Below are 22,911 nucleotides of genomic sequence, written 5' to 3'. Positions count from 1 at the left end.
GAAAACAGGCATTTATGTACAAGACAACAGCCTAGTCCAAAGTAGATGGTTACATGTGCTTCACACTTTAAAATGCTGTAAGAAAGGAGCACTAAGCAATCACAAACAGGCTTCAGATACTCAATGCACAAGGTGAACTCATCCAATTCTGAATGGAGCGATAAAATATTTCATCAACCTGAGGATTGTCAAGTGGGTACACAGCGTGCCTTTACATCTCTAGTGAAGTTTACCTACGAATAGCGTGCGCTGAACTCTTCTGAGAGTGGAACAGAACGTCCTTTGCTTCTTTGTGCATTAAACACAGAACAACTCAAAAGAAAGAAGCCAAAAAGAAGCCAGTGTTAAGTTTTTGTGTGGTATTGGATTTAAACCCTACTCTCTCAAGTGCAAAGTTTCTTTCTTCCTGTGCGGCTCTTCCTGCAAAAAGCAAAAGAAAAGCATCTGGAATTCTTTAAGTTCTTGAAGACATTTCATCTCTCATCCAAGAAGCTTCTTCAGTTCTAAGAGAGATAAACGCAACATAGAAGAGCCACCTTGACAGCACAAGACTCAGATGTACACCTGCATCTAAAGGACAAAGGTCACTCTTTCAAGGATGCCAGTGTTCACATTTTGGACAAAGACAGATGGTTTGAAAGAGGAATGAAAGCCATCTATGTCCACTGTGAATGATCATATTTGAACAGAGGCGGTGGCTTACGACACCAACTGTCTGCCATCTACAATCCAGTTTTGAGATCCCAACCCAGGAGCATTAACGCCCACTCACACCTTGGGTCAGTTGATCACAATAAGTCACATAATGTTCTGAGGCCATGTCCACACTAATACGTTTTTATTTGAAAAAGCATCTTTTTCTCTCCGCTTTGGCTTTCCGCTCACACTGAAACGGCGTTTTTGGTCAAGGAAAATTGAGCTTTTTGAAAACGCTCTCCAAAGCAGATACATTTGAAAACGGCGTTTTTGCAGCGCAGTGGAGACTGCATAAACTGAGACTTTTTAAAACGATGACGCATTTTAGTCATATGATGCAGTCATGTGACCAGTTAAACTGAGATGGCGGAGCGCATTATGCAGCAATTGTTTTGTTTGCTCTCAATTTTGACAGCCCTTTTAAAGATCAATATCAGTCTGTACATGGTCCAGATAGCTTTTCTTCAAATTCTTTAATTCTCACTCGCTTTTGCAACTTTGTACTTTTGTGTTACTCGCAGCAACAACTCCACCTCATTGTTAGTCCATTAAAAAAACTCGGTGCTTTTCCTCAACATTTTGCTGCAAAATTTCAAAGAGCCGGAAATGAGCAGGTCGAATCGTCTTACATTTCATGCATGCGCAATACAGGAATGTAAGCATTTTCAGTCATTCCAGTGTGGATTTTCAAATTTAGAAGAATTAGTCGACTTAGCATCATAATGGGTTCACCCAAAACCTTGGCTGATTGTGACGCACACTCGTTTTCACATCTTGGCTCGTGTGATTAGTGACCCTCGTAGGGACACTCCCTATAGGGCTTAAATCTGGGTCCCACCAATTGCTCTTAGAACTGAAGAAGCTTCTCAGATGGCACTTTTCTTTCCAAGCTTCTTAGGCTACGTTCACACTGCAGGTCTTAATGCTCAATTCCAATTTTTTGATCAAATCAGATTTTTTGTCTGCTTCTTCACACTACAAATAAAATGTGACAGCAAACGTGCTCTAGTGTGAACCCTCAAGGCGGCCAACATGCGCAAAAAGAAGACGTCACACACAACGCGCTCTGTTTAGACCCAGACCAAACAGTCTTGTTTGACTGATGGCCGTTAATATAAAGACTTGTTTCGGATTTTACGTTTCCCAATTTTGCTTTAAGTTATTTTGTTATTTACATATGGCCTAATAATGATCCTTATTGCTGTTTCAGAGAGGAGCGGTGCTTCAAAGGATAGTTGCAGATTTCTGTCAGAATCTGCAGATTATACAGTACAAATAAAATAGTCACGTTTCTCCAACGCTGTCTTCCCAACAGTTTCACTGGATGGCCAGGAATCGTTCACGATGTCTTCTCGGGTGCTGATAATTGGCGTCTGTCTTGTGTCAGTGACGTAAAAGACGGATTTAATGCGACCTGACCGTTCAAACAACTGTCGCTTTCTGAAACATCAGATATGCATCGGATTCAGTACCACATACGAAAGTGACCCAGATCGGATTTGAAAATATCGGATTTGTGCCGTTCACACTGTCACACCATGATCGGATATGGGTCGCATAGGGTCAAAAAAGTCGGATTTGATGCGCTTTCGCCTGCAGTGTGAATGTAGCTTTAGACTACGATGACCTGGATGACTGAGAACCTTCACAGACATAACGAAAACTATAGGTATAGGTGTTGCTTGTTTTGGACTGATTTGATTTGTTGCCCTTTTTTTCTCTCATCTGCTATGTCACTTTTTTTCTGGAAGTTTAAATTGGTTTTATTTGTTATTTTGATAAGTTGCTTTATTTATTCAGTTGAGTTCTTTCCTGCTAACTTTGGTACAGGCCCCAAACTATGATGTGGGGTTTTTTTTTAAACATGTAAAATAAAACCAATTTTTCATCTGTGCTCCACCTGTGTGCATCATCTTAAAAGTTAAAATTAGACTTTCTATGACACACATTCATCAGTCAGTGGTAAGGCTCAGTTTTCAAAAGGTTCGTCTACAACCATACGGTAGTTAATGAGCTCAACATAATGAGATTCAGAGTATGTGCATTCATGTAAGCATATGAGTGCAAAAAACTAAACAAATATAAACCAAAAATATTTTATCCTGTAATTATACACCTGTCCTTGGAAGCACAAAAAGCTCACATCACAAGTGATGCATGCCACTGAAAGAGGCCACTTCCCTGTCCACTTAAAATGTCAACAAACCCAAACAGAAACCTTATACAGGGAGTGCAGAATTATTAGGCAAGTTGTATTTTTGAGGAATAATTTTATTATTGAACAACAACCATGTTCTCAATGAACCCAAAAAACTCATTAATATCAAAGCTGAATGTTTTTGGAAGTAGTTTTTAGTTTGTTTTTAGTTTTAGCTATTTTAGGGGGATATCTGTGTGTGCAGGTGACTATTACTGTGCATAATTATTAGGCAACTTAACAAAAAACAAATATATACCCATTTCAATTATTGATTTTTACCAGTGAAACCAATATAACATCTCCACATTCACAAATATACATTTCTGACATTCAAAAACAAAACAAAAACAAATCAGCGACCAATATAGCCACCTTTCTTTGCAAGGACACTCAAAAGCCTGCCATCCATGGATTCTGTCAGTGTTTTGATCTGTTCACCATCAACATTGCGTGCAGCAGCAACCACAGCCTCCCAGACACTGTTCAGAGAGGTGTACTGTTTTCCCTCCTTGTAAATCTCACATTTGATGATGGACCACAGGTTCTCAATGGGGTTCAGATCAGGTGAACAAGGTGGCCATGTCATTCGTTTTTCTTTTTTTATACCCTTTCTTGCCAGCCATGCTGTGGAGTACTTGGACGCGTGTGATGGAGCATTGTCCTGCATGAAAATCATGTTTTTCTTGAAGGATGCAGACTTCTTCCTGTACCACTGCTTGAAGAAGGTGTCTTCCAGAAACTGGCAGTAGGACTGGGAGTTGAGCTTGACTCCATCCTCAACCCGAAAAGGCCCCACAAGCTCATCTTTGATGATACCAGCCCAAACCAGTACTCCACCTCCACCTTGCTGGCGTCTGAGTCGGACTGGAGCTCTCTGCCCTTTACCAATCCAGCCACGGGCCCATCCATCTGGCCCATCAAGACTCACTCTCATTTCATCAGTCCATAAAACCTTAGAAAAACCAGTCTTGAGATATTTCTTGGCCCAGTCTTGACGTTTCAGCTTGTGTGTCTTGTTCAGTGGTGGTCGTCTTTCAGCCTTTCTTACCTTGGCCATGTCTCTGAGTATTGCACACCTTGTGCTTTTGGGCACTCCAGTGATGTTGCAGCTCTGAAATATGGCCAAACTGGTGGCAAGTGGCATCTTGGCAGCTGCACGCTTGACTTTTCTCAGTTCATGGGCAGTTATTTTGCGCCTTGATTTTTCCACACGCTTCTTGCGACCCTGTTGACTATCTTGAATGAAACGCTTGATTGTTCGATGATCACGCTTCAGAAGCTTTGCAATTTTGAGACTGCTGCATCCCTCTGCAAGATATCTCACTATTTGTGACTTTTCTGAGCCTGTCAAGTCCTTCTTTTGACCCATTTTGCCAAAGGAAAGGACGTTGCCTAATAATTATGCACACCTGATATAGGGTGTTGATGTCATTAGACCACACCCCTTCTCATTACAGAGATGCACATCACCTAATATGCTTCATTGGTAGTAGGCTTTCGAGCCTATACAGCTTGGAGTAAGACAACATGCATGAAGAGGATGATGTGGACAAAATACTCATTTGCCTAATAATTCTGCACTCCCTGTATAGTCGTGCTCTAACTGTGTGTGTGTGTTTAACTGTATACATATATGCATCCCATGACAAGTTTTAAACACACCAAGGTCAGATGCACTTCCGTGTGTTACGTAAAGTGTTGGGGAGTAAGGTTGCAAAGAAAAAACTGCACCTGTTGCCATCTGTACATAGCTTCTGATGAAGGCACCAAAAGTGTGTCTGTGTGTTTAAGTGCCTGTCTTTGTGGTTACCTGAGTATGATGACTATCCATGTGTCTGTGCAAAGAGGGGGTGCTGGAGGAGTTTGACTTGCTGTGACTCTCATCCTCCAGCGACCCTGAACACAAAAAAGAAGCGTTTCACAAACCACGGATATCTGTCTTCTCAAGTCTTTCCACACACAGGCAGGTAGAGTCTGAAGGACACACCGTTTTTCAAACACAAGCAATCTTAGAGAGGGCTAAGAAACTGTTTTCATGTAAAGAAAAATGTTAAGGCAAGAGTATGGTTTGGTTGCAAAACTCTCTGGGTATTTAAGAATAAAGTAACCACTCTCTGGTTCCAGTAAATCCTTCTCAGTTTCTCAGGTCACCTGATTATACCATTTAATTTCCCTCTCGTTATTTGTAACTCTAACTCCACTTACCAATCTTCCCAGCCTGCAACTACTTTTATTTCAGTCCACTCCACAATGAATTGAAGTGATTGTGCGGATCTGGCATTACAATGGCTAAAAGGAGAGTTTGCAGCTAAGACTGGCCTGGTGTATGACTTTGTCACTCCACAGGTAGAGCCGGTGGAACTGTATTTCTTATTTACAACCACATGGCATTTTAACTACTTTTTACTAACTGTAAACTATAAGTAGACTGACACCCATTAATCTCTAGATGCATAGTTACGTACCAACATGACAGTGGTGAAGCTGGCAGGGTCTTAATATATGATAACAGAGGTTGTAAAAACAAAACAAAAAAACTCAGTGTGTCTTTGCTTATCACCTGAAATGTCATGAAGGTGCCATGTCAGTTTTCCTTAATGTCACACTTGAAATTTGTCAAAAACACATTGTAACCTTGACATTCATAAAATATGGAGAACTTATTTGATTCAATCCAGGCACTGTATGTGCACAGCTTTGGATTTCAATTTTTGCCATGCTTAAAAACCACTAGCAAGTCCGCGCCAAGCTTTACCAAAGTAACCTTGAAGAATATAGTGGGTCATTGCTATTTAAAAATATCTTCCTAAGATTGTGAGTGTGAATGTGCAACATTGGGCTGTTACCGTTTGAGATCTGGTTCCCGTTCTCTACAGGGGCAGAGCTTTGTGAGTGGGGAGAGTGGTTGTTGGCGTTCTTGTCTTGTAGCTGGAGAGATGGTGAGGTGGGGGCAGAGCCACAGTCTTCCCTCCCTGGCAGATTGATATTAGAATTGAATCCTGGTGGGAATATAACAAGAGGAAATGCAACTGCATATCGGTGCATGTTACAAACGGTAATATCCATCATGCATAATATCATCAGAATACCCTCTCTTTATATATTTCATAATATCTGTCTGCCTTTCTCCCTTCTGCTGCTCCTTGGGGCTCAAATGCTACACACTGCATGAGTAAGTAACTGTGGGTGCATATGTGTGTGGCAGTGTGAATGAGAATTCATCAGCTGCTGTCCCACACAGAGAATGTTTGCCTCCCGGTCCATCCATGGTCACAAGATGCCTAAATATAAAGTTACCAAACTGTACTATCCCATGGGATAGGTGAGTTTTTACAAGGGACACAAGGCCATGCAGTGAGACAGAGCCCATGCGCGTGTTCATGCTTATGAAAGATGAGTCATTCAGGCACAAAGACCATAATAAAAGCTAAATGAAATTGGAAATTTTGGATGGTGCTGCTGAGGTATGATGTGTCTCATGACTCTGATTTCCTAAAGCCTGCCAAGACCCCCTGCCCTCTTTCCCTTGCATTCCTGTGGTTTTCTCATTCCCTGAAGATGAGGAAAGGCGGGTGGAGAAAAGAGTGTCAGCTGCTCTGCACTTCATGTCCGGGATAGCAACTGCAACCCCTGGGCAGTCCCACAGCGTCAGGTATCACATTCAGTTATTTAACAGCCGATAGGGAACGGAAGTAGAGCGTTCTGTTAAGCCCACTGGCATCTCTCTACGCATGGATCTAAGAGGGCCGCCTTGCTTTGCCCACTCAAAATACACCAGTGCTTGGTTCCCTGTCACACACACCGTTTCCATGACGCCAGCACTTTTCCCGTACAGTTGCAGGTGCTGACGAGGGGTCAGACGCAAGATGTCATGTGATTCAAATGCGTAAGCATGTTCACTTGCCCTCATACCGTCTCTTATAAGGAGTTCAACTTTTTGCCCACTGAACTTATTGTATTTATAGAACTATGAGACAACAGCTTTGATCACAGCTCAGCTAGCTTCACAATCAACCTCTAGCATGGTGTCTAGCTGATGCTTTCACCTGAATTCTCGAATATGCAAATAATAGTCCAGGACGTGCTGTTCAATGCTGCGAGGCAGTCTCGCTCCCTTCAGTAGAACCTGAGCGAGCTGTTAAATATTTCATAGCTATCCTCTTGGTTCTCCTGCTCATGTATTATTAACCCAGCCACAACTAATACACTTTGAGGAAACAGAGCCTCAGACAGTAGGGTGCGACAGTTTCTCAAGGTGGAATATCAGTGATAAGTTTACTTTTCACGCTCTCTCTGTCTGGGTTTGAAACCTTTGACCTAAGGGACCGGAGTTCATTTCATTCACTATGTGTGACAAATACTGTTTGTTCTTCTTTTGTAAAGGTCAGCTTTTTCATCACTACACACAGTTTCTATGTACTTTACATACGTGCAGAGCTATAGCACACAATAACAAAGCTAAAACATAATTACAGTGCAGTGTGATGCTAAGTGATTTACACAAGCTGGCTCATTACCTAACATATTAGAAGGCAGCTGCAGCAGCCAAAGGGCACTACACAGGAGGCTGTAACAAATGGGTTGCCTCAAGTAGGCCAAAGGGGGTTGCTGGTTACAACATCTGATCTAATGTAAGGGGTTTCCAAATGTAGGTCTGGATAACAGCGCATCTTACCTCTCTACTACTCGAAAACAAAACAAAATCTGTGACAGATTTATTGACAAAAGATATTGTTATTACCTATTTAAGCACGTAAAACTACTCCTGCTGTACAGAAGGTAATCAGATGGCATGCAATAAATCATCTGACCTAGGTCAGGATGGGATTTTGATCATAACCTCACAACTGTGGGCAGACAACAGCAAGAAACACACGTGCATTCAATGAATGAATGGGAAACTCTTTACAAAATGCAAAAAGGTTCGTATATTGGTGGTTTGGGAAGCAAATTAATACATATGCAATAATTAAAGGAAAAAGGGGGAAGTGCATGTACTTCATAATGTGTATGTACACGAGGAGTGTGTGTCTACTGACAGACCTCCATCTCTCATCTTGCGGCCAGACTTCCTCAGTAGGCTACGTCCAGAGCTGAACAGGGTGCTGAGTTCATCCAGGGGGCTGGTCAGGGGCCTGCCGTTGGCTGGGTTGAATAGCAGTGGAGACGAGGAGCACGAGTGAGCTCTTCGAGGCTCAGGACGAGACACCTTCACAGGGGAATAGGGAGGAGGCTTCCCCAGCGGCTCCCCGCCTGTTCTTTGTGAGGACGTTTTGGAGGAATCTGAGCTCCCGGTGACAGATGCTGCTCGTGTCAGAGCCAGGAAGTTGGCCTCAGGTGGGAAGGGGAAGTGTGAAGGAGGTCTATAGGGTGGAGGTGGGGCACTAGGAGGAGGAGGTGGAGGAGTGAGTGGAGGTGTGGACTTCTTCTCTGGCATTAGAACAGTGAGGCTTGGGGAGGAATCAGCCCTCTGGCGGGCGTACTGTGGGGACAGGGGGCTGTCTGGCCCAGTGGCATAATTGAGGTTTGTCTCAAACACCGGCAGCTTTTTTACTTCTAGGGGGGTTAGGGGTGACTCATCAGAAGCAGGAGAACAGGTGACAGGGGAGGGCGGAAATACAAGGAGTGGAGGGCGGTGGGGAAGCAAGTTGGGAAAAGGTGCAGGAATGTCACAGCTGCCATCTTTTCCATGCTGGCTTTTGGGAGCTCCACTGTTTGATGTGCTATGTGAGTGAGCAATGTCCAAAGCAGCAGTCACCCCCAATGCCAGTCGTTTAGTCTCTGCACTCTGAGGAGGGGATGTCCCCAATCCTAATAAGTTGAGTCCTAGAGCCTCCAATTTGGCTGGTTTGGTGACAGAGGCAGCAGCTCCACCATCTTCAGAAGGGTAATACTTCATCTCCTCGTAGACAGCTTCCGAGTCGGCTTGCTCTGGGCTATCAGGCGGCTCCTGGAGGCTTCGTGCCCGCTGCTGGGATCCCAACATCTCTATGTAAATGTCTTCTTCATCTTGGCCCTTGAACAGACTTAGTGCAACCCCTTGTGGAGCATCTATGGAGGCTGCTCTCTGCATCAAGCCTCCAAATCCCCCGCCACGTGAAAGCAGGGCCAACTTTACATCAGCTGGGCGTAGCTGATGGAGCTGGGGTGCTACAGCATTAATCTCCTCATATGAGCCAGTCAGCTTAGTGTTGGGGCTGCGCTTGGGTTTCGGGGGTGGTACCTTTCTCATAGTTGTGTAGTCATCACTATGGGGACGGGGTTTGGACAAGGCTAAGGAAGAAACAAAACAAAGAAAGCTAAATCAATATGTAACAGCAATGAGGCACCGCCATCTGTTATATCTTTGACAGTCCAGTAGAAATTATTTACCTGCTGGGTCTGTGGGGGATAGCTGGGATTTAGGAGGGCTTCCAGCTGGTGAAGCGTAGCCCTCTGGAGTGGAGCACTCTTTGGCGGCCATCGTCAGGCCTGCACTAACTGCTTCATAAGATGCACTCAGACGAGTATTGGGGTCCCTCTTTGGTTTAGGAGGAGGTTGCTTACGAGGAGAGGAAAGACCTCCCCCGCCTGCTCCGTCCTCATTGATATGGACAACTTGCTGCAAGGCTGGTTTGATGGGTGGATTGGCAGACGAATGGACCATGTTCTCAATGGCGAGCGGGGTGGGTACCGAGCTGGAGCGAAAGTGGCGAATGACTCGACTTCCGCCGTTGGCAGGGCCTTCATGCACTTTCGTGCTTTTCTCTGCCACTCTACAAATGGAAATAAGGAACAATGAATTTATGTTTAAAAGGCGACGAGTGAGTTTACTTTATAATTAATCAAACTCAATATACGCTTGCCTCAAATGTCACTTCAGAGGTTTAAGATAAATTGGACAAAAGGAGGAAACAACCAAAGAGATTAAACCTAATGTCCTTGCTGTAATTTGATATCATCCAGTTTGATATTTCCTTGGCTAATCTGGGTGAGCCATCTGTTAGTTTCCTGATTGCAGGCAGGCATGCGGTCGGGGGTGAGAGGTGGGGGGTGAGCATTTGTGGAGGTACTCAGGAGAGGCATTTTGAAAATCTGCAGTGAGATTACAGTAGGGGAATCTGGGGGAATGTGTAGATGTAAGTACATTTTTATCTCCTCTACAGGACAAAGGTGAAACCTGTTATCAGCTGTTACATGCTCAAGGACACAGAGTTTATAGAAAACATGTGTCTTATATTATTTGTGATCTCTGGTCTCCTTTCACGTTTAAAAAGCACATTGAAATGTGCTTTTTTTAGGCATGTGTGACAACAACTCAAACCTAAATAAATGTAGAACAATTTGCTATTTTGTCAAAATGTTTTGTCCTGTCAGGATTTTAGCCACCAGTATTTATCAAAATGAAATAAAAGTATTTTTCCTCCAACAACAGCAGTAATCAATAGAAATGATATAGCACTGCTTTCTCTGCAGGCAAAAAAGAACTTATAGAAATAATGCACATATTTATGAAGCATACTGCAGAAAGCATAAGAATATAGTACCTGTACGTACTTACGACTTTAATAGTGCTGAAATACCAATCACACTTGAGTTATTATGAAGGCCCTTCATTTAGCGCCACCTCTAAAAAGCTTTTTATTGCTTTTTTACACTTTTTCCAAGAGAGTTATTTAATTTCCTCCAAGTGTAATATACTGGTATATTAGAATGAGGTGAGGTGGAGATAAGGATTGTATTCCATAGGAGCAACACAATACGAAAACAATCTGATAGCGCGAGTCATTATCTGACTATCCATCATGAACCTCACAATTAAAAGTCTGCAGCACACAGGTATACAGTGACATCATTAATCAGAAAGCACATGCTGTGCTGGCATGGCCACACACAAGCACGCAGATGAATAAACACACACAATTATGAAGGCAAATGATTCCTTCACACAGTCATAAATCCTGTAAATGACTACGATTGTTTTTCTCTGGGCTAAATGACGCTACAGTTACTACGAGGTCAGTGCCTCATAATATGAATCACATTATAGTGAGTAATGAAAGCTCTGTCTTAGTGAGAATATGGTCTTGATTGATCGCAATGACTATAAAATGTCAGAAAATGGCTAAAGGTTACGAAGATGTGCACTGAGAAAATGAAAAAAGAAATATCCATATTTTAAATTAGTTCTAACCAGGAGAATAGCGGAACTCTATCCTTGATCAAGCAAAATATTTGCTTTCTGATCTAAATAAAAGGGCGTACGCTGTATTAGTGTCTGCTCATTTACCTCCTGATTGGCTGATCTTCCTCCTTCCCCACCGGCTCTGGTCTTTCGCCAAGGGGTGGACTACTGCCAAGGGTGTTGAGCAGGCTATTGCCATGGCAGCGCAGGCGGTCGTTTTCTCTTGCAATGTCGGAGGCATTTTGGATAACCAGCTGGTCGTAGGTTCGCAGTCCCATGTCTTCTGCCCCCTGCAGGAAGTGCTGCACACCGCACTCCTCTTTGTGTTGTAACGATAACCTGCGATTGACCCGCTGCCTGGCTAGCCAGCCGCGAACAACTGAGACATTGGGTGGAGATGAAGACACAGTCATCAGAGGTGTCATGGCTCGAAAAGAAGATGGTGGTAGACGATATTGTTGTATTGAGTATTACCTTTCTGACAGGTGATGATCTTTTTATGTAGCTGGTGGCAGCGGTCGTTGAGCTGGTCTGCCTGCCAGTATCTCAGAAACACTTTACTGCTGCCCATCTACACAGACAACGAAACAAGAAATCTAATAAAACATACACATATATATCTATTTTTTTTTTTTTCATCAGCTAAAAGGAGCACTTAGAGGACCCTGTGAAGCTGTTTTCTTTTGGAAATCTCAGAAGAGTGTGACCTGCTAGTTGAGCGATGGAAGACCGGTGATGTAGCAGTAATTTATGATAATCAGTGGGTGTGGAGTGTGGATAGGGTGTGGGTTTGCATGCTGATAATGCATTCACTTCCTGGACATAGAGAGCTTTTGAGAGGTGACAGAGGTCACGCTATACCAGGTGCAAGGAATTGTGAGGGTGACATACTTGCACAGATAGCCCCTATTCATTCCAGCACAAGCTACTTGTAGGAGTAATGTGTGTGTGTTTGTGTGTGAGTGACTGAGTGAGTGAGTAAGGCAGGGTTTTATCAAAAGTATCTGCGGGCTATTGTGGAGGAGTGTGTATGCATGTGTGACCTGTGGGGTCACACGCTCAGACACAACAGCAGTCTAGCAGACAGGAGAGAGGGGGGTTGGAGGGGTCCGTGCTGCTGTGTGCGTGCGTGTGTGTGTGTGTGTCGAATTCTGATGAGGTGGGACAGCTGGAACAAGTTGTCAGGATTCCATGGGATCTTTGAAACAGAGGGTCAGGGATTAAGTCATTTGGCAAATTTTTCATTATTGATGGAGACAGAAAAGGACACTGGACACAAACACACCTGCCATCCCTGGAGTTTTGATTGTTGCAGAACTGAGCGACATTTTTCCTCCGGAGACAGTTTCTTCTTGTCTCCCAGTGTTGGGACAACAAGGTCTTTATATCTGTAACACGACAAAGAAAAACACAAAACATCAGAGCTCCAGGGATAAACACGCTGAACCTAAAAACCCAGACAAGACATGGAGGCAGCCTATTTTGGAAACAATGGGTTCAAGGGTCATTAGGGTCATTCAGAAGACAAGCCAAACAGCATCTGTTCCTATTGGCAGTGTCCATGGCAACCGTTGTTATGAATGGTCAGCTGGATGGAGTCAGTGGTTTGTTTATGCACTGGGTGGTGTGGAGAGAAGCAGAAAGTAAGAAAAGTGAATATAACTGTTAATGTGTAATAAGAGTAGACGTTTTTATATATTCTGAATTCTGAATACACACAGAAGAAAGAATGATTATGAATTATGGAGGAAATAAACTGACCACATAGAAAAATGTGACTGAACTTAAAACACAACATCCCTAAAGACAACCGTATGCTTTGTTGGTGTGAATATAAGTGTACAACAAATGTACTCAATAAGGTATGAAGATTTTTCTTGCTGTGATTGGTTCAGCTTAAACCTATAGTAAAGCCTTCAGCTTAATGGGAATTCAGTTTGACTTTTCCTTATTCCCTGCAGAGAAACTTAGGCTTGCAGTCTGCACTCTCATTGAGGAAAGACTGTTTTGTACAATAGGAAGTGCTTCCAGCTCTTTAACTGAAAAAAAAAAAAATACAGAATTAAAAATTAAAGAAGCAATTTTTCCTGTGAATTAAGTATTTATCTATATATACACAGCTGATTGTTATACACTGGGGGACCGCACCGGTCCACACCCGATGCCATACCAATGTGAATGAGCTGTAAATATTCTAACTGCGCTGTTTATCTTCGACAGCTTACAGCATTACCATCTGTGACGGACAACTGGTTCACAAAGCTCATCCCAATATTTATAAAACTACGGGACAAGGTGCACGTGTCATTAACAGAATATATAACTGAAAGTATGTCATGTCATGAGGTGCATACAGTAAATACAATAGGCTTATTCTGTGCAGAAATTCTGACTTGACTAACATTACTGTGCAAAAGTCTTGAGTCATTTCTTTCCAAGGAGTCAGACTTTCCTCAAATTTTTTAACTGTTCTCGAGCAAGTACTCACGGTTGTTATCTATGTAACAGATTTTGCTCAAATACAGTATATTTAATTCAGGTGTTTTTTAAACTTTCTTACAAATTAACACCATTATGTGATTTTTCATTGTTGTATTGTTCAACAAAAACACAGTTTTTTCACGAGTATAAAATACACTATAAAATACTTCCTATGTTTTAAAGTTCTTTAGATCTCCAGGCTTTTTAGGGGTCTTTCAAAGTTTTCCTTTGACATTGACTCATTTTTACCAGATTTTTAGTCTAGCAGTTGACCATTTTCAAAGGAATATTTTGTTTGTTTGTTTTTTAAGCCCATTAACACTGGCCTATGAATCATCCAAACATAAAAAGGAATCTAACTCGAGGGGTTAACTAATTTTGTGTCAACATATAAAAGACAGCTATCTTCAGGCACTTTGTTACTACAACCTGTTGTAAAAGCACATATTTGTTCCCTTTTCTTTAGTTCAATCTGTGAAAAATGCCCCCAAAAAACATACTTTGACAAACATGAAATAGTATTTTGGCACAAACAAGGTGATTCCAGAAAAGCTATTAGCCCGTATTGAGGAAATTGAACAAGTGGAGGAAAAAAATCCTAAAAAAAAAAAACTATCTGCAGCAGATGAACAGTATCGTAAAATCATGAAGAAATAGGATAAAATAAATCCAGCAAAGGCCCGATACAGGACCAGACAGCTGTACGTGAGCCTTCAGTTTATCCATCTACTGTTCACTGAAGCCTCATCAGAAATAGTCTCAGCTGAAGGGTCGCTGTTAAAAAGCCAGTTCTAAGGAAGGAAAGCAGGGAGAAAAGGCTAAGGTTTGCCAAATTACACAAGAACTGGACTCGAAATCAGTGTAAAACAGATCCTATGGAGTTATGGGTTCAAGTCATTATTAGAGATGGACCGATCCGATATTTAGTATCGGTATCGGTCCGATACTGACGTAAATTACTGGATCGGATATCGGAGAGAAATAAAAAATGTAATCCGATCCGTTAAATATCAAAAAAGCACCTCACAAAACTTGCGACATGGCGTAACTGTGTGTATTTGGAGCCTCGCTACCAAACCGGCATTTCATCTCCGAGGAAGTGATCCCAGAGAGAAGTAAAGCAAGTGTGTAAGTTCATCTCTGAATGTTTGTAAAGCATTCCCACGTTAAGCTTAACAACCGATATATGGAGCGACTGCCTCTTTTTGCTGCTACTTCAATCATGAAACTGATTAATGATCAGCTGATCGGCTTTTCTGTCGCTAGTCTGTCTCCCTTGTTTGTTTTTGGCCCACTTCGCGCCAGAAAGAGGAAACCAGTGGCTGAATAACAGCAGCACGTTTAAGCTTGATAAGCTGTTGTTAGAATTTATTTAATATTACTTTCTACACCAGGAGATTTTTCTACGTAGCTGACAGCTGGTAACTGTGCAGGGGCGGAGCTAGCAAAGTTATGCAGGGGGGCCGATAGGGCATGAACAGGGAAAAGGGGGGGGCACAAAGACATACTTTTCTTTCTTATTCTCATTTAAAATGTTGAGCTTTTAATAAATAATTATCTGAATCTTACACCCAAAGTTTTAATCTTATGTAAAATATATAGAAGTCCATTACTGTATATAGTAACTATTAAGTCTAATATACCCTAGTAAGCTATAGTACTTTTTCCTTTGGGAAGGTACCATCTGTGCAGTCTGCAGTTCTGTTGAAGAAAGATGTTGAATCTATTTAATTATTCTTGAAAAATAATTTATTTCTGTGCATTTTTTCCCCCCACACTGCATCAAATTAAAGTTGATTACGTCGATTAAGCATCATGAGGTGGAGGGTGGGGGGTGGTTCCCTATTTTTTTTGCTGGGAGTTTGCAACCCTATTAGTTAGATTGCTTAATATTTCTGCTAAGTGCTCTTTAAAATACCAGAATAGGAAGAATTGAGTAGGTTTAAGTTTATTAGATTGATCAGTATTGCTGAACTATGAAATATTTTGGGTGCAGTGTATTTTTTTTTTTAACATACAGGTATAACAGAATAGCTTTAGTGTTGTTGTTTATTTAAACTTGAGTATGAACTTGCAATATATAAAAAAAAACCGTTTTATTGATTAAAAAACACTATATCGGATTCATATCGGTATCGGCAGATATCCAAATTTATGATATCGGTATCGGACATAATAAAGTGGTATCGTGCCATCTCTAGTCATTATCAATATGTATGGAGGAGGTCAGGACAGAGGTACAATAGTGACTGTATCAACACTGCTTAAAGATATGGCTATAGGCTTTTGCACAGCACCCAAGCAGCAATAACACAGTCACTTATACAATATAAAGTATATATTGTAATATACCTTATAATATATATTTTAATATATTATATTAATATAATAATATATAACAGTGAGTCAGTAATCTAATAGTGTATGAAGTAAGGCATGACAGTCACAGAAACACAGTATAAGAATGCTAAAAAAAATCAATATTTGGCAGGAAAAAAGTGTCCATGTACACTACAATTATCATTACATCTTATAATTAAACTTTATATTTTACATAATACGTCTAATAAATATTCCAATGTACATTTTGGAATCATGTTTTATGCAAAATACTTTAAATTTTTAGGGGCCAAAGAGCTAAAGATTAATATGCTGAATTTGTCACTGGTTTCTATCTTTATTTTTTCCATAAATGCTGTAAGTAAAGCTTCCTTTACACACTATTTCAGACACTGGTTTTTGAACATTTGTTTTTATTAAAAATCTGTTATCAGTACACTAGTCTGTCTTTTCTGTTCTCAATGGGAAACATTACTAGCTGATGATGCCACTCTGCTGACGAGACATATATAACAAGCAGATGGCTGGAAACATAAACCACTTGCGCTGTCAATAGCGAGTATGCGAGTGTATATGGATATGGGATGTGTCTGATTACAGAAGAGGGCTATGTCTGAACTCTCCCTAACCCTCTCTCTGTATGGTAATACCAGTTCTGCAGACAGCACACACTGTCCCTGTGGGCCCATAAAATACAAAGGAACTCTGTAAATCCATGACCTCTCCAACGAGGATATGAAAACCGTCGATGGTCCCTGCTTTAACAAGACCTAAGGGGGCTTCATGTGGAGTCAAAGAAGTGAAATAACCCTTTTAAAAAAGCTTAAATGGAGGGTTACACTGCGCTAACGTGGTTCACTGTGACCAGAGGGCTGTCACTGACCTCGTTGACTGAGCATCACAAAGGTGGTAATGACAGTGCATTTGTAATTTAAACTCTTACTTCCTTTCTGAAGCTGCTCCTTAGACATATTTCATGGTGGCAACATTTAGTCAATAATATCTGCCGACATTACTTTCTATGTACTACCAAGAAATTTGTATTTTTATCTATCAGTGGAAGGTAATGAAGATGTACTTGGAAAAAAATCATATTTAAAAATGACTTTTATTCTTGTGGACTGCATTTGTACCTCGCTCTGTAAATACTTATAAATCTTTCACATCCAATTTTGGATAAATGATAAGAACAACACACATCGAGGGCTGGGGTTGGAAGAAACAAGGTTCAAATGGTCCTATTTGACCTCACACATTTGCAGAAAATAAACCTGGCCACAAAACACATATGGTATCATAAAAGACAAATAAAAGCAACAGTAAAACAGATTTCATCGTAAATCACCCTGGTTACCAGGACACTAATGTAATTTGCTTCAGGCTGCCACTTTGACTTAGTCGAGTGGCCTGCGAGGCTTCAGTGTGTATTTCTGTGTAGGCATGGCTCTGTTTGTATTCATGAGACTACAGCAAAGTCAAGGATAATGAGTAATTTAATGGGCTGCCATTCTGATTAGTCTAGAGCCTGGGATTATTTCTGAAGGAGAGACACATTGCAGGGAAAAGATGGAATAAAAAAAAAGAAATGGTACGAAACTGGAATGACTGTGTGGACATGACAAAAGTAGGTAGTGATGATGAGGGAAAAATACAAACAGTGGTTCAGAAGAGAGAGTAAGTGAGGAAAGAATGAGACATCAGGTGAGAAAGAGCTCTGGAAAACAGCAGTGCAATCCACCCCCAAATCAGCAGTCCAAGCAGTGATCATAGGTTGGCACTGTGTGCGCTGGACCCAGTGGAGCTGAGAGAGATGAATGGCAAATGGCCTGGATTGACTGGTGTTTTGTGAGTGGCAACCACTTAAATCAGGTATTGCTTTGATTTACAAAAACACACACACATCAGAACACACACCATTTACTGTATGAACAACAACAACAAAAAAAAACTGCCACACAGGCATTCAACAGTTTTTGTCTTTTGCTTTTAATGCCAGAGACGACTCACAAAAGCTGGAATCGTAACTCTGAAAACACAAAGAGATCTACAGTAAACTATCTTAAAGCTTAAACAAATCGAAGGACAATTTAAATCCATCCCTCCTTCACATCAGTGATAAGCCAACTGCAACTTATATTCTTAATATTCTTTGGCAAAGTTCCCAAAATCTGGAAGGGTGCACTGGTGCGCCCACTGCATAGAGGTGGTGACCCAAGTGACTCAAGTAAGTGACGCCCTGTCTTAAAATGGTCTAATTCTGAGTTCCTAATGGAAAGTGTATCTGGAAAAAACAAAACATTTTATAGTCAGAAAAGTCATGTGTTAAATACAAAGCACAACAACAGCTGCAGTATGTGTACTACAATGTTATTGTAGCATGTAGTAATGCTATTGAAGCCCTTGATAATCATTAGTAATGCATTTTTCATATCTACCAAAAGCATTTAATTCAGTAGATCACATCATTTTATTAGAAAAACAATTCTCAGTCAGTTTAGATGAACAGTCCCTTAAATGCTTTCATTGTTGTCTTTCTGACAGATCTCAGGAGACTCCAGTGGTTTTCAGTTCAAGTCCACTTGCCATCTGGACAGGTGTCCCACAAAGATCTATTCTTAAACCCCTTTAATTTACCCTCCGCCACCCAAAACTGTAATGTACATTTTTATGCAGATGATACTATTTTATATGCTGCTTGGCATTCCATTCATTGCCATTACAAATCTACATTTTGCTTTTTTTTTTATAATTTCAGAAATGTCCTATTGTGGAGGTAAGCATCAACGACACAGCTCTCAGTTCTCACTCCTTCTTTATTCGTCTCCAACATCAACTGCTCATATCGCGCCACAAAACACAGGAACACACTTCCTATACACTGGGTGTGAGTGGAGCCCTCTAGTGGTCCACCACACATGCCCCCCCCCGAACACCCAGCAGAACTAGTCCAGGACCCGGGGCTTAAGCAAACGGCCGGAGCGGCTGAACTGGGGGGGTGGGGAACTGACAGAGGGCAACCCAGCCCGGGAGCGAGGCTGGCACTGGCGGTCAGAAAAAGCTGAAGACGACTCGGACTCCGTTGATTTTGGGTCGCTCCTGGGGGAAAAAACAGAATCCATCAGCCCGGTGGCAGGTGGGCGGCCGCGGCGAGGGGCCTGGGCCGGGACCACCTGATCCTCTTGCATAACATGTGCAGGCTTAAGTCTGTCAACAGAGACAACTTCCTGCCGACCGCCAAAGTCCAAAACGAAATGTTTGTTGCCTGGTTTAAGAACCCTGTATGGCCCGTCATATGGTGGACGCAGCGGAGTCCTATGGGCATCGTGCCTGACGAAAACGAAACGAGCAGAGTCCAATGAACTCGGAACAAAGGTGTCAGGCAGGCAGTGGTGCACAGGACCAGGAACAGGAAATGAGTTTCTTGGGGGGCGAAAAGGCAACAAAGAGGTATCGAAACATGGGGGAGGGCTCTCAGGTAAGAATTCCCCGGGGACCCGGAGAGGCTGGCCGAGGACCAGTTCAGCCGGGGAAACCCCGAGGTCTTCTTTAACCGCGCTACGCAAACCCAGCAAAACCCACGGAAGACGGTCGACCCAGTCGCCACTTGTCAAGGAAGCACGGAGCGCGGCCTTAAGTGACCGGTGAAACCGTTCGCACATCCCATTAGCTTGCGGGTGGTATGCTGTGGTGCGGTGGACCTTGACTCCCAGGCCGTCAGCCATAGCAGACCAAAGCTCGGAAACAAACTGGGGGCCCCTGTCCGAGGTAATGTCAGCAGGGGGGCCGAAACGTGAAACCCACGTTGACAAAAATGCCCTGGCCACCGTCGCCGCTGTCGTGGACGCCAGGGGTACCGCCTCCGGCCACCTGGTTGTGCGGTCCACCACAGTCAAAAGGTGTGTGAAACCCTGTGACTGCGGCAAGGGACCAACCAGGTCCACATGAACGTGATCGAAACACCTACCCGGGACACGGAAAGGTTCGAGGGGTGCCTGTGTGTGCCGGTGGATTTTCGAGCGTTGGCATGGGATACAAACTGCCGCCCATTCTTTCACCGTCTTGCGAAGGCCCGGCCAAACAAACCTGGCGCTGACCAGCTTGACCGAGGCCCGGACGCTGGGATGAGAGAGGGCATGCACCGAGTCAAAAACACGACGACGCCACGATAGGGGAACCACCGGGCGGGGGCGGCCGGTGGAAACGTCGCAAAGAAGGTGCGGACCGCCGTCCCACACCGGGGTGTCCTCCAGCACAAGGCCCGTTTTTGTTGACTGAAGGGCAAGGACGTCCGGGTCAGCACGTTGCTCGGCGGCCATGGCAGCGTAGTCGATGCCGACATACACCGGAGAAACCAACACACGTGAGAGACAGTCAGCGACGTGATTGGACTTACCAGCCACATGCTGAATGTCTGTGGTAAACTCAGAAATGGCCGCCAACTGGCGCTGCTGGCGTGCGCTCCATGGGTCAGAGACCTTGGACATCGCAAACGTCAAAGGTTTGTGGTCAACGTACGCAGTAAAGTTGCGACCCTCGAGGAAAAAACGAAAATGCCGTGTCGCGAGGTGCAGGGCCAGCAACTCCCTGTCAAAAACACTGTACTTGCGTTCAACATCCCGGAGCGTACGACTGAAAAGGCAAGCGGTTGCCAGAGACCTGAAACCCGCTGTTCCAACACTCCGCCCACTGCCATGTCCGAGGCGTCGGTGGTCAACGCGATCTCCGCCGACGGAAGCGGGTGGGCCAGCAGGGCGGCGTCAGCCAGCGCAGACTTGGCTGCGGAAAACGCACGGACGCGTTCAGGCAGCCAGTCAACCGGATCTTTGGCTGTTTTACCTTTTAAGGCAGCATAGAGCGGCTGTAGCAGGTGGGCAGCTCTGGGGAGAAAGCGGTTGTAAAAATTTATCATCCCCAAGAACTCCTGCAACGCTTTAACCGACGTGGGACGCGGGAAAGCCGAAACGGCCTGGACTCTGTCGGGCAACGGAACCACACCTACAGCGGAAATGCGGTGCCCGAGGAAATCCAGAACAGGCAACCCAAACTGGCACTTGGAAGGGTTGATGATCAGGCCGTGCGCTTCCAAACGCTGGAAAACCTGGCGCAGATGGGACTCGTGCTGGCTCGCTGAGCAGCTGGCCACCAATATATCGTCCAGATAAACAAAAACGAACGGCAGCCCACGCAAAACGGAGTCCATCAGCCGCTGAAAGGTCTGGGCGGCACCTTTCAGGCCAAACGGCATGCGCAAAAACTTGAACAAGCCGAAGGGGGTAATGACAGCGGTTTTAGGAACGTCTTCGGGGCGCACGGGAACCTGGTGATACCCCCGCACCAAGTCAATTTTAGAAAAAATCGACGTTCCGGCGAGATTGGCAGAAAAATCCTGAATGTGGGGGATGGGGTAACGGTCATTCTCCGTGGCATTATTTAAACGGCGGAAATCTCCGCATGGCCGCCACCGACCGTCCGATTTGGGCACCATGTGAAGCGGAGAGGCCCATGCACTGTTCGAACGCTGTACAATGCCAAGGCGCTCCATGGCTGTAAACTCTTCCCGAGCGACGGACAGTTTCGCGGGGTCGAGGCGGCGCGCGCGCGCGAACACCGGGGGCCCGACCATGGGAATATAATGCTCAACCCCATGCTTCGTTACCGTGCTAGAGAAATTAGGGACAGACAGCGATGGAAACTCTAAAAGCAAACGCTGAAAAGCATCCCCGGAGGTCACTACATTAGCCCGAATCAGGGGCTCGGCGGCCCGAGTAAAACAGGGTAGCGAAGAAAACGAGAGAGCATCGATTAAACGTCTGTTAGCGACATCGACAAGTAGTCCATGAGCACACAGGAAATCAGCACCCAAAATAGGTACAGAGCTAGCAGCAACAACAAAGTTCCACTGGAAATCCCGGCCATGAAAACAAACAGTCACCAACCTTTCCCCAAACGTTTTGATGGGAGAGCCATTAGCTGCAATGAGCTGCGGCCCACAGTTCGCTGCTAGTCCGTCGGCAGTGGTAGGGGGAAGGAGGCTCTTCTGGGAGCCGGAGTCCATGAGAAAACATCTCACCAGGGGCGCGAGTCCTCTATGAAGAGCAGCCTTTCTGTATTGCCAGCGGTCGCGGCTGCTACGGCGCGCTGGCTGGTCCGTTTCCCTGGGCCGTGAAAGCGCAAGGCGGCAGGCAGCGACGCGCTCTGTCGCCAAAACGCTGATGGTAGAAACAGATGCTCTTTCCGCGGTGCCGGCGTGTAGCAATCCCTGCCGTCAGCAAGGGGGCGGATGCTCCGGGGGAGGCAGGTGGAGGCGTGGAAGGTGCCGCCGGCGTGTCCGTAGCCAGGGCGTGAACGTCGAAAGTGCGGCTAGCCAGGAGAATACGATCCGCTTCTTCAGCCAGGGAGCGATAATCCTTCGCAGGCAGAAGCGGAGAGTTCGCGAGGACAGCTCTCACGGCGGCCGGTAGTTGGCGGAGGAAGAGGTGCACGAAGAGGAAACCACCGTCATCCGGCCCGAGCAACGATAGCATGTTCTCCATGAGCTCGAGCGCGGTACCGCCACCCAAGCCTGACAGGTTGAGGAGCTTTTCGGCTCGTTCGGCGTCGGAGAGGGCATAGCGCCGAAGAAGCAGCTCTTTTTTTTTTTTTTGAGAATATTTTTATTGAAAAAAGAAAACAGTACTTGCAGTTACCGAAATACAATCAACCTTTCTTAATTTTCCTAAGTAAATTAACATATATATATATATATATGAAAAAAACAACAAAAAAAAACAAAAAAACAAAACACAACGCCCCCCCCCCCCCCCCCAGTCCCACACAGATCAACACAACCATCAAACATATTAGAGGAATATAACAGTAACAAAAGTAGATTTAAACAGGCAATACCTCTAGACTAGCAAAATAAGAGATAAAGGGTTGCCACTTGTGAAAAAATTTGGCTGTGCAACCTCTCAACGTATATTTAATTTTTTCAAGTTTTAAAAAAAACATGACATCTTTAAGCCACCGGGAAATAGTAGGATACTTAGCA

The 22,911-nt window shown here is 44.0% G+C and overlaps 1 protein-coding gene across 8 annotated transcripts in view; it reads right to left on the bottom strand.

The window, feature by feature from the left end:
* The window catches only part of myo16 (myosin XVI), a 119,332-nt gene that overhangs the window by 6,974 nt on the left and 89,447 nt on the right, over positions 1-22,911 (bottom strand). For 6 of the 8 annotated variants that reach the window (XR_013974041.1, XM_080902503.1, XM_080902505.1 and 3 more), the window contains exons 28-34: positions 12,346-12,448; positions 11,535-11,631; positions 11,166-11,439; positions 9,269-9,651; positions 7,940-9,169; positions 5,743-5,895; positions 4,707-4,792 (exon numbers count right to left, since the gene is read on the bottom strand). Coding sequence is in view for 7 of the 8 variants with exons in the window: in XM_080902503.1 (XP_080758629.1) it covers positions 4,707-4,792; positions 5,743-5,895; positions 7,940-9,169; positions 9,269-9,651; positions 11,166-11,439; positions 11,535-11,631; positions 12,346-12,448 (2,326 nt within the window). In the remaining variant the exon portion in view is untranslated. The remainder of the gene's footprint in view (positions 1-4,706; positions 4,793-5,742; positions 5,896-7,939; positions 9,170-9,268; positions 9,652-11,165; positions 11,440-11,534; positions 11,632-12,345; positions 12,449-22,911) is intronic. The other 2 variants (XM_080902502.1, XM_080902507.1) reach the window with 2 other exon arrangements.

Source organism: Rhamphochromis sp. 'chilingali' (assembly GCF_963969265.1).
Source record: "Rhamphochromis sp. 'chilingali' genome assembly, chromosome: 14".
Taxonomy (NCBI): domain Eukaryota; kingdom Metazoa; phylum Chordata; class Actinopteri; order Cichliformes; family Cichlidae; genus Rhamphochromis; species Rhamphochromis sp. 'chilingali'.
This window is presented reverse-complemented; position numbering and strand designations above follow the sequence as displayed.